This window comes from Schistocerca americana, chromosome 5 (genome assembly GCF_021461395.2).
Source record: "Schistocerca americana isolate TAMUIC-IGC-003095 chromosome 5, iqSchAmer2.1, whole genome shotgun sequence".
Lineage (NCBI taxonomy): Eukaryota > Metazoa > Arthropoda > Insecta > Orthoptera > Acrididae > Schistocerca > Schistocerca americana.
In genome coordinates, this window is record NC_060123.1 from 51,000,697 (window position 1) to 51,016,730 (window position 16,034).

The following is a 16,034-nucleotide window of genomic DNA, read 5'->3' on the forward strand; positions in this document are numbered from 1 at the left end:
TGGCAGAGTGGTTACACGACAATAACATCCCTGTATTGAACTGGCCTTCACAGAGTCCTGACTTGAATCCTATACCACACCTCTGGGTTGTTTTGGAGCGCCGACTTCGTGCCAGGCCTCACCGACCAAGATTGATACCTCTCCGCAATGCAGCACTCCATGGAGAATGGGCGGCCATTCCCCAAGAAGCCTTCCAGCACCTGAATGAACGTATGTCTGTGAGAGTGGAAGCTGTCATCAAGGTTAAGGGCGGGCCAACACCATACTGAATTCCAGCAATACTGAAAGAGGGTGCCACGAACTTGTAAGTTATTTTCAGCCAAGTATCCAAATATTTTTGATCACATTGTGTATGATAAAGAAAATCTGGAAAAATTCAACATGAGATACTATGTGCATGTATCCAATGCCAGAAATAGTTACTTGCTGGACTTTCCTTCCTCACAACTTGCTATAGTCTGTAATAACTACAGATACACGAGTATAAAATTCTTCAACAGGCATTCATGCTACATCACACATACCACTTAATAAATATATGACCATGTTACAAACTTGGGTAAAATATAGTGAATTTCTAGAACCCAAGCTTTATAATACATGTTTTTCTTAGTTCTTAAATAAGCTGTTTATTTTCTGTATGAAAAATACTGAAAGACAAATAAAATATTCTTTTCTACAGCTCCTAAAGCCATTTTCCAAGCAAGAGGAACTGTGAGTGTGCTCATTAACATACTCTCAAAAAAGTTCATAAAGTGTCTTTTTGTAAGGGCATTATGAACAAGCTCATAAGCTACAGATATGATTAGACTGCCAACTGAAACATTGATTTTAGTTACAATTTTATAAATGACAACATTATTAGCTGCTGTCTAAATCATTCTTTAATGTGCAATTGATTTCAGTTAAAGACAGTAAAATATCAACTACATACATTAAAAAAAAAAAAAAAATCAAAATATACCATCCACAAAATAGTTTTTTTTTTTTTTTTTTTTTTTTTTTTTTTTTTTTTTTTTTTTTTTTTTTATATGCAGGAATCTTAGCCAGGTACAAATCATAGAACTTACTAAACTTCCACACTAATGCTCTCCTACAACTACTTCAGTTTTAATGTAAAAGCCTTCAAGCAAAACACAGGCTTAGCTATACGCTGAGGCCCAGTGGAAACAGCTTACTTTTCTTGATCATATAGAACATATACTTTTTATAGAAAAACTCAATGCTAATTGGCAAGACAGTGTATAATCAGTAAAATGCCACTCCTGATTCTTCAAAGAATCAAACTCCCTTGTATAAAACAGCTTGAAATGTCTGATTACCTCAGAAATGAGTTAATGTGTTAAACACCTCATGTCAAGAACATATTATTTTAGAAAACATTTGAAATTATGTTTAAAGTTTGCTGGAAATCTTTAATGCTCCCATTATCAACCACTGGACGAGTACAATCTAAGCAATTTGTGCTCCACGCATCTCAATGTTTACGACATCATACCTCTCAAACCATGTGTCAAATACTGATATAAATTTGCAGGTACACTGAGGGGTAAATGTGGATACTGTCTGCAAAATGTGTTGTGAATAGATTTAGTAGTAAAGCAGTAACAAATTAAAACACCATGTCTATGCTGAATTTTGCTGCACGAACCGCGAAAATATTGTAAGCGATAAACTTTTATCCTTTCAACATTTTAAAAGATGTTTTAGTGAGAAAAAATTTGATAAAGGTTTGAAATTATGTGCAAAGTTTGTTGGAAGTCACTAATTGCTCTCAATCTCAAATAATGGATGACTGTAGTCTCTTGGTATGTTGGTCAAACTGGATGTGGATTTTCCACTAGATTCGAAGAGCACCACAATGTAGGTAATTCTAAATTGCTCCTTATTAATCATCTTAAAAGCTTCAACCATTTGCTCTCTGACATCAGCAAAAATCCTGATATCTCCCACCTTCAACCCAAAGAATGTGTCCAGGATCTTTCGAAGAGATAGAAATCCTTTACAATCTTCTTCACAACCTAGAATGTATGTTAAATGAGCAATCCATGTTTATAGGTCCATCCACAATAATTACGAGTTCCTAAAGCAGTACAGTGCCGAGCCTATGGTCATATCTTTCAAGTTTCTACAGCCTGATGTTCAATAATACACAGTACACTATAATGATAGTACATCTGATAGTACACGTTTGGAAATCAACATTTTGTGTCATGTTTGTTGGTCATATGGGTGTACCTGCGTGCCATACAGCCATGGCCTACACATATGTTAATTTTTTTTTTCAACATCTGCATTGTCATATTTGGTTTATATCTGACTATGAAAACCTTATCTTACATTAGGTTTTACCGTATGTGATTGACAGTTACCCACGCAGTATAACATATATGTTATACATTTTGATGTTAGCATATTTTACATTTGACTAAACTCACTCTACCTTGCTCTAGGTTTTATAATCAATTTGTGCATCCATCACATGCTTGTTAACAGAGCTAGCTTCTGATTTTGCCACTTGGTTTTTCAATAGATTTTTATCACACTTTTTTCTCCTAATATGCACTGCAGACAGCTGTGCTATGTACAGCATGATTTCATCACTCCCTCACCCATTTTTATTGCCTACATATCACATTTCTAATTTAAGTAAAAAGTTTTACTTGTACTACCACCATAATGTTTTGCATTACATCTACAGCTTGGCCTCATTTCTGTTGTCTGGGTTCTACATTAATGTGAGTTGACAGTCCAGTTAGCAGTGGACTTTTATAATTTCTGCAGTTTTACTTTCCATCACAATCTGCAAAAATTCGTGTACCCGACATCCGTAGAGCCACCCCCCTAGCTGTTCAACAAAACAGACCTGCCATTTTGTTTCCTGTGTACCAGCAACACAGCTGTTCCTCTGGCAGTCCTGGCGTATCACTGTGCACTTCCACATTTTTTCCTCAAAATCTGAATCATCTCCCTCCCTACAGTGTAGTGCTTTCTGCTGAAGACCTTAAAGTCACATATGTGCTGCAATTACTGGCCGGCCCAACCCACACTCATGACTTGTAAACCGTATGAGTAAGTAGCTGTTAACAAGGCTATAACTGTCTTGTAACGGTAACACTGCATCATATCATGCCCTCCAATCCCTGTTGCAGTGTGTAGCACCCAATTATGGAGTCACCAACACCAGTCATGCTAATACAATATCATTGACAACAGATGTGGATTTCTCAATCTTATCAACACTCCTCTCCCCACTAGATTAGATTAGATTAGATTAATACTAGTTCCATGGATCATGAATACGATATTTCGTAATGATGTGAAACGAGTCAAATTTTCCAGTACATGACATAATTAAGTTAATTTAACAACATAAGTAAGTTAATACAACAACTTTTTTTTTTTTAATTTTTTTATAATTTTTTTGTTTGGTTTTTTTTCTTTTTTTCTTAAATTATATCTAAAAATTCCTCTATGGAGTAGAAGGAGTTGTCATTCAGAGATTCTTTTAATTTCTTCTTAAATACTTGTTGGTTATCTGTCAGACTTTTGATACTATTTGGTAAGTGACCAAAGACTTTAGTGGCAGTATAATTCACCCCTTTCTGCGCCAAAGTTAGATTTAATCTTGAATAGTGAAGATCATCCTTTCTCCTAGTATTGTAGTTATGGACACTGCTATTACTTTTGAATTGGGTTTGGTTGTTAATAACAAATTTCATAAGAGAGTATATATACTGAGAAGCTACTGTGAATATCCCTAGATCCTTAAATAAATGTCTGCAGGTGGACTCCAGCAATTATTCTAATTACACGCTTTTGTGCAACAAATACTTTATTCCTCAGTGATGAATTACCCCAAAATATGATGCCATATGCAATCAATGAGTGAAAATAGGCGTAGTAAGCTAATTTACTAAGATGTTTATCACCAAAATTTGCAATGACCCTTATTGCATAAGTAGCTAAACTCAAACGTTTCAGCAGATCATCAATGTGTGTCTTCCAATTTAATCTCTCATCAATGGACACACCTAAAAACTTTGAATATTGTACCTTAGCTATATGCTTCTGCTTAAGGTCTACATTTATTAATGGCGTCATACCATTTACTGTACGGAACTGGATGTACTGTGTCTTATCAAAATTCAGTGAGAGTCCGTTTACAAGGAACCACTTAGTAATTTTCTGAAAGACATTATTGACAATTTCATCAGTTAATTCTTGTTTGTCAGGTGTGATTACTATACTTGTATCATCAGCAAAGAGAACTAACTTTGCCTCTTCATGAATATAGAATGGCAAGTCATTAATATATATTAAGAACAACAAAGGACCCAAGACCGACCCTTGTGGAACCCCATCCTTGATAGTTCCCCAGTTTGAGGAATGTGCTGATCTTTGCATATTATGAGAACTGCTTATTTCAACTTTCTGCGCTCTTCCAGTTAGGTACGAATTAAACCATTTGTGCATTGTCCCACTCATGCCACAATACTTGAGCTTGTCTAGCAGAATTTCACGATTTACACAATCAAAAGCCTTTGAGAGATCACAAAAAATCCCAATGGGTGGTGTTCGGTTATTCAGATCATTCAAAATTTGATTGGTGAAAGCATATATGGCATTTTCTGTTGAAAAACCTTTCTGGAAACCAAACTGACATTTTGTCAGTACTTCATTTTTACAGATATGTGAAGCTACTCATGAATACATTACATTCTCAAAAATTTTAGATAAAGCTGTTAGAAGGGAGATTGGACGGTAATTGTTGACATCAGATCTATCCCCTTTTTTATGCAAAGGTATAACAGTAGCATATTTCAGTCTATCAGAGAAATGAGCTAACAGTTTGGAAAGCTAGGACGGTGTCATCACTTTTACTTTGATGTGTGTTTATTGGCAGTAATACACATATCATTTCCTGAAGTTAAGCATTGACCACCAATTTTGCCTCATATTTACACTGCTTGACATTGCTAAGGACCAGAGGCATTGTTGGACAGGAATAATCACAGGCAATGATGTCCAACACAAAATACAGTACAAATGTAACAGAGGTGGAATGATATAATGGAAAAAACCACGACATAGGAGAGCAAGTTAACTGATGTAAGGAACGGTCATGTTTGACACGTAACACTCCCAACATAAATATTGTTATTGGACTCTCAGCAAGTAATATGTCCTCTTCAGGCACTAATACACATTTTGCACCTGTACCAAACTCTCAAGGTATCACAGGGGGATACTGTCCCATCCCCTCCTCTCTTAAGGCAGTTTTCAGTTCTTGCATGGTTTTGGGAGGAGTTGTTCAATGAGAAACACTTCTGCTAAGAGCGTTCCAGCCATACACTATACGATTTAAGTCCACGTATTAAGACGTCCATTTCACCCATTCAAATATCTTCACTTTGCAGTGTGTCTGACACCTCAGCAGTCCTGTATGGCTGGGAATTACCTTCTATAAACAGAAAGTCAGGACCTGCCACACTCCAGAATAATCTCCATGCAATACAGCACAAAGATATGCAGCATTGTTCAGCCTACCTAAGCCATACTGATGATGTTTATGACATTCTGTGCTGTGTAACATGTCCCCCCCCCCCCCCAATCTCTCTCTCTCTCTCTCCCCTCTCTCTCCACACTATCTGGTGGCCAGAATCAGTTGCCACAATAAAGCAAGATTCATCAGAGAACATGACTCTGGACCACTGTCCCTGACCTAATCCTATATGCTCCCTACATGAATGAACTCTTCGTTATCATGGCGTGGCTGAAGTGGGATGTATTTAATTGGCTTTCGAGCATACAAACCAGCCTGATATAACTGCTGCGGAATAGTTCTAACAGACACACATGTACCGCATGTATTGATAGCAGTTGCAAGGCCTGCAGTCATCTCCCTAGGTGTGAGGTGTGTGTCCATTTTCACCACTAGGGCTACGTATCAATCCTCTTGTGACATTTCCATCTTCAGAGGTCTTTTTTTAACCATGAGATGATACTTCTGGACACACTCATTACTGTGGCCACAGTCATGACACTGTGACCAACTTCAAGCTGTACAATTGCTCATCCACAATCGCAAGCACTCAAATGATATCTTGCAGACATGTTGCCATACCACACAGAATGTTGCACTAATCAGTTCCACAACAATCTTTGTCAAACACTGTAATGCACAAACTGTTGAATACACACAGAGTGTTCATGCACAGGCTTCACTGCAGTTAACATGTCCTACCCTCTACAATTCATTCCACAAATCCCTCTACTACCAAAACTGAGTATTCTTTGAGCCTCGGGATGTGTCCTATCAGTTGATCCCTTCTTTAAGTCACGTTGTGGCATAAATTCCTTTTTCTTCCCTATTTGATTCAGTGCCTTCTCGCTTTTATTCAGTATACCCATCTAAGGTTCAGCATTATTCTGTAGCCTCACATTTGAAAAGCTTTTATTCTCTTCTTGTCTGATCCATTTACTGCCTACACTTCACTTGTGTACAAGGCTACACTCCACACAAATACCTTGAGAAAAGAACATCCTAATAGTTAAATTTATATTAGATGTTAACAAATTTACCTTTTTCACAAATGCTATTGCCAGACTGCATTTTATATCATCTCTACTTCGGCCATCATCAGTTGTTTTAGTGCACAAACAGCAAAACTCACTGACTACTTTCAGTTTCTCAGTTCCAAATCCAAGTCCCACAGCATCACCTGACTTAATCAGACAAAGTTCCATTACCTTTGTTTTACTTTTGTTGATGCTCATCATATTATCTCTTTTCAAGACACTACCCATTCAACTCTACTGATCTTCGAAGGTGATTGCTGTCTCTGAGAGAATTACAATGTCATCGGCAGTTTTGATTTCTTCTCCTTAAATTTTAATTTAATTCCCTTTCGGAATTTCCCCTTTGTTCCTTTTACTGCTTTCTCTCTCTACAGATCAAATAAAATCTGGGTAGGTTACAACCCTGGTACACTCCCTTCTCAGCAATTGCTTCCCTTTCACATACTTCAGCTCATAATAACAGTCTGTTTTCTGTATAAGTTGTGAATAATCCTTTGCCAACAATCAATTCAGAAAATTATAGTTTTGTTAATGGTGGGCATGATAAGACATTCTGTAAAACATTATTAAATGCCTTCTCTGAAAACTGTCTAGAACAGAACCTCACTCATGTCGGATATAATGCAACAAACAGACCTGTCCTCTTTACTGATTTCAGTGACCATGGCAAGGTTCTGGCAACAACGACTACCAACTTACAAGGAATAACTAAAACAATCAGAAAGATATGTGTTCAGTAAACTTGATAAGAAATGATTAGTGTTATATCTCAATGAGAAACTTAAACTTTCAGCACAGCACACACTGGAAGCATGTAGAGGACCTACAGCTAAAGTTTAGAACAACAGTTGACCTTGCACAGCATAGATATTAACCAGTAGAGCAGTTCATAATGGGAGGGACTCTCCATGGTACACACTCACTGTAAAGAAACTTCTAAAAAAAAACAGACCACTGCATAATAGGTGTAAAAGAAAGCATAGGATTACATATAGAGAGATAATGAGTGCAACACATTTGGCTGTCATGAGGGAAATGCGTGCAACTTCCACTAATTGCTGTAGCAGAATATTGTCAAATGATCTTTCACAACACCCAAAGAAATTCTGGTCATATGCAAGGCCTGTTAGTGGCACCAAGGTTAGAGCAGTTTCAGCAACTGAGATCTACTGACTCTTCTGGACACCGCCAACTTCAGCTGATGGTGCTATTCTGAAGATGGCCTAAGACTAGGCCAAAACCAATCATTTGAAAAACAAATAACCATTGCGATCCGGATTGTTTTTCACTAACTTTATATACCAAAGTTAGTGCCCAGTCCATAGTAAATGAGGCTGGAACTGAAATGGACAGTAGCACAGCAAAAGCTGGTTTTCAAATGTCCCTTTACAAAGGAAAACCGAGGATAATCGCCCCAATTTAATCCTCATTCCACTGAAAACATGAGTGAAATGAGTGCTAGTGTCAGTAGTGACAGCTGGAAACATTAAAACTAAACAAAGCTGCAGGGGCTGATGGAATCCCTTGTCAGATTCTATACTGAATTTAGGGCTGAGTTAGCCCCTCTTGTAACTATGATCTATAGTAGATCCCTTGAACAAAAAACCGTGCCCAGTAGTTGGAAGAAAGCACAAGTCATTCTCATCTACATGAAGGATAGTAGAAGTGATCCACAAAACTACCATCCAATACCCTTGGACAACGATTTGTTCTAGAATCTGAGAACGTATTCTGAGCTCTAACATAATGAGGCATCTTGAAAAAAAGACCTTCTCTATGTCAAATAGCATGGATTCTGAAAACATCAATCATGTGGAGTCCAACTCACAGTTTTCTCACAAGACATACTGAATGTCTTGGATCAAGGCAGTCAGGCAAATGAAGTATTTCCTGATTTCTAAAAAGCATTTGACTCAATACCACACCTAAGTTTATCGTAAAAAGTATGAATAGTGGTGTTAAGTGAAATTTGTGACTGGATTGAGGACTTTTTGGCATGACGCAGCATCTCAAATGGAGAGTAAGTGTCAGACATAGATGTAACTTTGAGCATAGCGCAGGAGAACGTTTGGAAAGTCTAAGTGTTCATGTTTTATATTAATGACTTTGCAGAAAATATTAACAGCAATCTCAGACTTTTTGCAGATGATGGAGTTATCTATAATGAAGTACTATCTGAAAGAAGCTGCATAAATATTTAGTTAGATCTTGAGAAGATTTCAAAGTGGTGCAAGGATTGGCAACTTGCTTTAAATGTGCCAAATGTAAAATTTTACACTTCGCAAAACAAAAAAACTTAGTATCCTACTAACATAGTATCAATGAGTCACACTTGGAATTGGCCGACTCACAAATAGCTGGGTGTAGCACTTAGTAGGGATATTGAATGGAATATCACATGGGCTCAGTCATGTGTAAACCAAGTGGTAGATTTCGATTTATTGGTAGAACATAGGTGGAGTGCAATCAGTCTAAAAAAGGAGATTGCTTACAAATCAGTCATATGACCCATTCTAGAATATTGTTCAAGTGGGTGGGACCTGTATCAAACAGGACTAACAGGAGACAACGACAGTATACAGAGAAGGGCAGCACAAATGATCACAGGCGTGTTTGACCTTTGGGTGTGTCGAAAGGAATATACTACAACACTCAACATATTGCTCATATAGGATCATGAGGACATTCCTCCAAACCTCTCTCCCAATCCGAAACCTCTGTCCTATCCAAAGGCCTCACCTTCAGCCCCACTCCCAGATTCAACCAAACAGCCCCCTCATCAAAGATTGACTGTCCTACACTCATACTCTCTGCTGGAAACATCACTTTGCCATGAAGAAAGATAATCCTAATCCTACTCCTAATGATCCAACTCCCCAGGACACTATCCAAATTGAACCCTGCCTGGAACAGTTCCGTCCTCCGTCACAGTGGGACCCACCTCCTCTTCCTCAAAATCACCCTCTCCAAACCTTACAGGAATTTCTCACTTCCAGCCTTGCCTCTCAATCCTTCTTGAAAAACCTTAATCCTATTCCCAACATCACCACTGCTGAAGCCCAGGCTATCCGCGATCTGAAGGCTGACCGTTCCATTGTCATTCTTCCGGCAGACAAGGGTTCCAAGACCGTGGTACTTGATTGTCGGGAGTATGTGGCTGAGGGACTGCGTCAGCTTTCAGACAACACTACATACAAAGTTTGCCAAGGTAATCCCATTCCTGATGTCCAGGAAGAGCTTCAAGGAATCCTCAGAACCTTAGGCCCCCTGCAAAACCTGTCACCTGACTCCATCAACCTCCTGACCCCACCGACACCCCTAACTTCTACCTACTTCCTAAAATTCATAAACCCAATCATCCCGGCCGCCCCATTGTAGCTGGTTACCAAGCCCCCACAGAACGGATCTCTGCCTACGTAGATCAACACCTTCAACCCATTACATGCAGTCTCCCATTCTTCATCAAAGACACCAACCACTTTCTCGAACGCCTGCAATCCTTACCCAATGTGTTACCCCCGGAAACCATCCTTGTAACCATTGATGCCACTTCCTTATACACAAATATCCCGCACGTCCAGGGCCTCGCTGCGATGGAGAACTTCCTTTCACGCCAATCACCTGCCACCCTACCTAAAACATATTTCCTCATTACCTTAGCCAGCTTCATCCTGACCCACAACTTCTTCACTTTTGAAGGCCAGACATACCAACAATTAAAGGGAACAGCCATGGGTACCAGGATGGCCCCCTCGTACGCCAACCTATTTATGGGTCGCTTAGAGGAAGCCTTCTTGGTTACCCAGGCTTGCCAACCCGAAGTTTGGTACAGATTTATTGATGACATCTTCATGATCTGGACTCACAGTGAAGAAGAACTCCAGAATTTCCTCTCCAACCTCAACTCCTTTGGTTCCATCAGATTCACCTGGTCCTACTCCAAATCCCATGCCACTTTCCTTGACATTGACCTCCATCTGTCCAATGGCCAGCTCCACACATCTGTAAACATCAAACCCACCAACAAGCAACAGTACCTCCATTATGACAGCTGCCACCCATTCCATATCAAACGGTCCCTTACCTACAGCCTAGATCTTCATGGCAAACTAATCTGCTCCAGTCCGGAATCCCTGAACCATTACACCAACAACCTGACAACAGCTTTCGCATCCTGCAACTACCCTCCCGACCTGGTACAGAAGCAAATAACCAGAGCCACTTCCTCATCCCCTCAAACCCAGAAACTCCCACAGAAGAACCACAAAAGTGCCCCACTTGTGACAGGATACTTTCCGGGACTGGATCAGACTCTGAATGTGGCTTTCCAGCAGGGATACGACTTCTTCAAATCCTGCCCTGAAATGAGATCCATCCTTCATGAAATCCTCCCCACTCCACCAAGAGTGTCTTTCCGCCGTCCACCTAACCTTCGTAACCTCTTGGTTCATCCCTATGAAATCCCCAAACCACCTTTCCTACCCTCTGGCTCCTACCCTTGCAACCGCCCCCGGTGTAAAACCTGTCCCATGCACCCTCCCACCACCACCTACTGCAGTCCTGTAACCCGGAAGGTGTACACGATCAAAGGCAGAGCCACGTGTGAAAGCACCCACGTGATTTACCAACTGACCTGCCTACACTGTGAAGCTTTCTATGTGAGAATGAACCGCAACAAACTGTCCATTTGCATGAATGGACACAGGCAGGCAGTGTTTGTTGGTAATGAGGATCACCCTGTGGCTAAACATGTCTTGGTGCACGGACAGCACATCTTGGCACAGTGTTACACCGTCCAGGTTATCTGGATATTTCCCACTAACACCAACCTGTCAAAACTCCGGAGATGGGAACTTGCCCTTCAGTATATCCTCTCTTCCCGTTACCCACCAGGCCTCAACCTCCGCTAATTTCAAGTTGCCGCTGCTCATACCTCACCTGTCATTCAACAACATCTTTGCCTCTGTTTTTCCACCTTGACTGACATCTCTGCCCAAACTCTTTGCCTTTACAAATGTCTGCTTGTGTCTGTATATGTGCGGATGGATATGTGTGTGTGTGTGCGAATGTATACCCGTCCTTTTTTCCCCCTAAGGTAAGTCTTTCCGCTCCCGGGATTGGAATGACTCCTTACCCTCTCCCTTAAAACCCACATCCTTTCGTCTTTCCTTCTCCTTCCCTCTTTCCTGATCAAGCAACCGTGGATTGCGAAAGATGAATTTTGTGTGTGGTTTGTGTTTGTTTGTGTGTCTATCAACATACCAACGTTTTCGTTTGGTAAGTTACATCATCTTTGTTTTTAGATATATTTTTCCCATGTGGAATGTTTCTCTCTATTATATTCTTATGTATAATCTGATTTACATGAACCAGACGATGATGAATTCCATTGTAATACAGAAAGTCTAGGGCGCAAATTGTTTACTCAGACCGAGCTTAACAATTTGTTTAGGGATCTGGGCTTAACGAAAGAAAAAGCTGAATTGCTTGGCTCTAGATTAAAAGAAAATAACTTATTGGCAGCTGGAACCAACATACACATGTATAGTAAAAGAGAGCAGCAGTTTTCCAAGTTTTTTCAACAAGAAGGTAATTTAGTGTACTGCTCATACATTCCCGGTCTGATGAATGAGTTGGTAATTTAGTGTACTGCTCATACATTCCCGGTCTGATGAATGAGTTAGGTATTGAATACAAAAAGGAAGACTGGAGGCTGTTTACTGATTCATCCAAAACTAGTTTAAAGGCTGGTTTACTAGACAATGGTAACATGTATGCATCTGTACCAGTTGGACATTCTGTACATATGAAAGAAAGCTATGAAAACTTAGAAATAGTGCTAAATAAAATAGGCTATTATGCTCTTGGTTGGATGATATGTGGCAATCTAAAAATAACATGCATGCTCCTTGGTCAGCAAGGTGGCTTTACCATATTTCATGTTTCTTGTGTGAATGGGACAGTAGGGCTAAGGATGAACACTGGTGCAGGAAGAACTGGCCTGTGGGAGAGTCTTTAAAACCTGTCCAGAAGAACATTTTATGCTAAAACTTTGTAGATCCAGAAAATGTACTCCTACCACCTCTACATACAAAGTTAGGCCTAATGAAACAGTTTGTAAGGGTTTGGCCAAAAGATGGACCATGTTTTAAGTATCTCTGCCAAAATTTTCCACACCTTTCAGAAGCTAAACTAAAAGAAGGCAACTTTGTCAGACCTGACATTAGAAAATTGATGTTTGATGTTAACTCTGAATCTACAATGACTTTAAATGAGAAATAAGCATGGGTATCATTCAAGCAAGTCATTACAAAGTTCTTAGGACATGAAAAAGACCCAGAAGATGTTTCTATTATAGCTACAATGTTAAAGGAGTTTAAAACTTTAGGATGTTTAATGAGCCAGAAAGTTCACTTTTTGAACAGTCATCTTGATTACTTCCCGGACAACATGGGAGATGTTAGTGAGGAACAGGGAGAGCATTTTTACCAGGACATTAAAGTGATGGGAAAACACTACCAAGCCTGCTGGGACACCAAAATGATGGGGGACTATTGTTGGTCACTTCACTAAGAAGTTCAGCAAGCGACTCATCGCAGAAAAAGCTACACAAGAAGCTTCAAAGAAATAAGAGAAAGAAAATACAAACCAATTCCAGCTGACAAGTGAAAACTCTATTAACACATATGATCGTTTTAAGTAGCTTACTGTAAACACAATCCATGCTTATGTCGTAACAAAGCATTTCATTAATTTTCCTGTTAACCGAATAGCATAGGATTTTTATATTATATAATAAAAAGCATATTGCTCAAAAACTATGGGTGATACAAAAAAACTAAGGCTAGATTTGGATTCAGCTCATAAAAATCTATAAAGATCAGCTATCAAAGTAAAAAAAGTTTTTTAAAAAATATTTTTCGTAGGCCTGTGTAATCCATTCACTAAGCTGTTCATAGTAGTTTACCCACTTTCCTATTTCCTTATTCACTATTAGGCTTACTCCTGTGTTACCTCTATTTAATTTTATTTTGATAAATCCTGGACTCATCTAACCAAAAGTCATGTTCTTCCTGCCAGAGTACTTCACTAACTCCCACTGTATCTAAACTGAAACTATCCATTTTCTTTTCTAAATTATCCAGCCCACCTAGCCTGATTAAGGGATCTAACGTTCCACACTCCAGTCCGCAGAATGCCAGTTTTGTTTTTCCTTATTACTCCTGGATAGTTCCTGTATGGAGATCCAAATGGAAGACTGCTTTATCTATTTTATTTCTGGGATATATTATCCAACACAATGCCGTCATCATTAAGCTATACAATAGAGCTGCAAGTACTTGGAAAATATAATGACTGTAGCTTTCCCTTGTTTTCAGCTGTCCACCTCAGCAATGTCCATGGTCCATGGGGAGATTTAGAATAATAAACTTATATAAATGTATTAGTATTATAAACTTACAAAGTTTAGACCACAGGAAACAACAAAATTTCATAATCCACCCCGTAGAACTATTTCACACAGAAAACAGTCGCAACATACCAATTGGCTGCATGCGATCTACGTTGGGCTCAATGGTGGAAGCGAGAGATATAATACTGCAACATTCAGTGGGGGGAGAATGAAGACACTGGCATATCTAAATAGATTAAAAATTAAAGGATGTGCAAAAACTATACAGAGATGAGTTCAAACATTCTACACGAACATACCATAATGGCATCTTGTGACTGATTTTAAAATTTTTGACAGAAATGTAAAAAAGGATCACAAATACTGCACTAAGTGAGACAGACTATCAGCAACCTTAATTAATGAAAATAAAAAGTTTTCAAATCTTGAGAGTTTTCTGTCATTTGATCGTTTCAATTAATGGCCCACGTCCTTTTCTCAGCTGATAAATCAACAAATGATTTTTCAGCAAGCTTTGTTAACAATGTAAAACAAACAACCTATGTCAACAATTTTGTACAGAAGTTTTATAATACGTACAAAAGACCTCACAATGTGTAAATAAAACACTTGTGGCAACTTGTAATAATTATGTAAAATGTACTTTAATACAGGAGAATTAAGATGAACACACATTTCAAACGTACAAAAGGAAAAACAATTTTATGTTAATGATCTATTATTTCTAACAATAATTAAAGTTCCTTGATGGAAATATATCTAAAATAAGAGAAAGGCAATCACTTACCAATAGAGGACTGTGTGTGGTGCAGAGAAACACACAACAGAAAACAGCTGACATTAGCTTTTGAGCTATTACTCTTTTTCTAGTAAGAATGTACAGAATCACTCACACAAGCACACAGACACACAAAAGCAAGAGCTTGAAAGCTAGTGTTAACTGTTTTCTATTACATGTTTCTGTGCACCACACACCGTCCTCTATAGGTAAGTAGTTGCCTTTCCCTTATTTTATGGATCTATATCTCTGGTGCTTTAAAAATATTGAATAATCATTAGCAAATAATCTTAAATGATTTTATTATTTTAAGTTCCAAGACACTAACGGCAGTGGTGGCTGTGGGTCCCCTCACAATGTGGGGCCCATAGCACGTGTCACACTGATATTTGTGCTGTGTAGGTAAATCACTTAGAGTATGTTGTATTTAGAATCTTCTGTTAACACTGAGGAGAATCCTTATTAATCTGAGATTTCAGCAGCTTGAAAAATAAGTTTGAATCTGACATAAATGGAATACAGCAACAATCTTCTTTAACATTTTATGCACGCCATTAGGAAATTAAGCTGTGGGGGCGACACCTGTCAGATGTTTTTATGTCCCATAGGGAAAGCTTGTGACAAGTACAACTGATGAATCGTAATACCCAAAAGATTATCTTTCTATTTAGCCTCTTAATGTGAACTGTCATGCATTCGCATCACACCAATGCAACACAAATAAATGGAAGTCAACTGATTTTGATTGCCAGTACCAAAAGGTGCAGATCCCACATGAAGCTACCAACCCTTCTGATGTATGCTGCCATTTCCTGAGTACTTCCAGAGCAACATTTTTTTTATATTTTATATTTTTTTTTATTTTTTCCTTCCAGGTAGAAATTTATTAAGGTTTTAAGGGGTTAACAGAACAGAGCATTATTATTTTAAAATATTCCATATCTGTGTTGAATAACAGAGAGAAACTGCGTAATGTTCCCCACTACACATTTAATGAAACTGATGTGGAATGCATAGCAGGCTCTTACCTCAAGGTGATCATAGAGTGTGCGAATGACAGGATGACCCTGTGAATCGCTCGCTGAGCCTCCACCCCCACGATCACCTCCTGGACCTGTGTCACCACCAGCAACATCTGGCGCTGATTTTGCCAGCATACGATCCACGTCCAAAATCTGTAGGTGTGAAGGCAAAAATTTGAAATTATAAGGTATGAAAACTCGCAGTCAACAAATGATGAAGACACGTAAGTAAGTCTGC

General features: G+C 38.8%; 1 protein-coding gene across 1 annotated transcript in view; it reads right to left on the reverse strand.

Annotated features, from left to right (window-relative positions):
• The window catches only part of LOC124615808 (cleavage stimulation factor subunit 1), a 194,700-nt gene that overhangs the window by 130,708 nt on the left and 47,958 nt on the right, over positions 1 to 16,034 (reverse strand). The window contains exon 4 of the mRNA XM_047143948.1: positions 15,803 to 15,949. Coding sequence (XP_046999904.1) covers positions 15,803 to 15,949 — 147 coding nt within the window. The remainder of the gene's footprint in view (positions 1 to 15,802; positions 15,950 to 16,034) is intronic.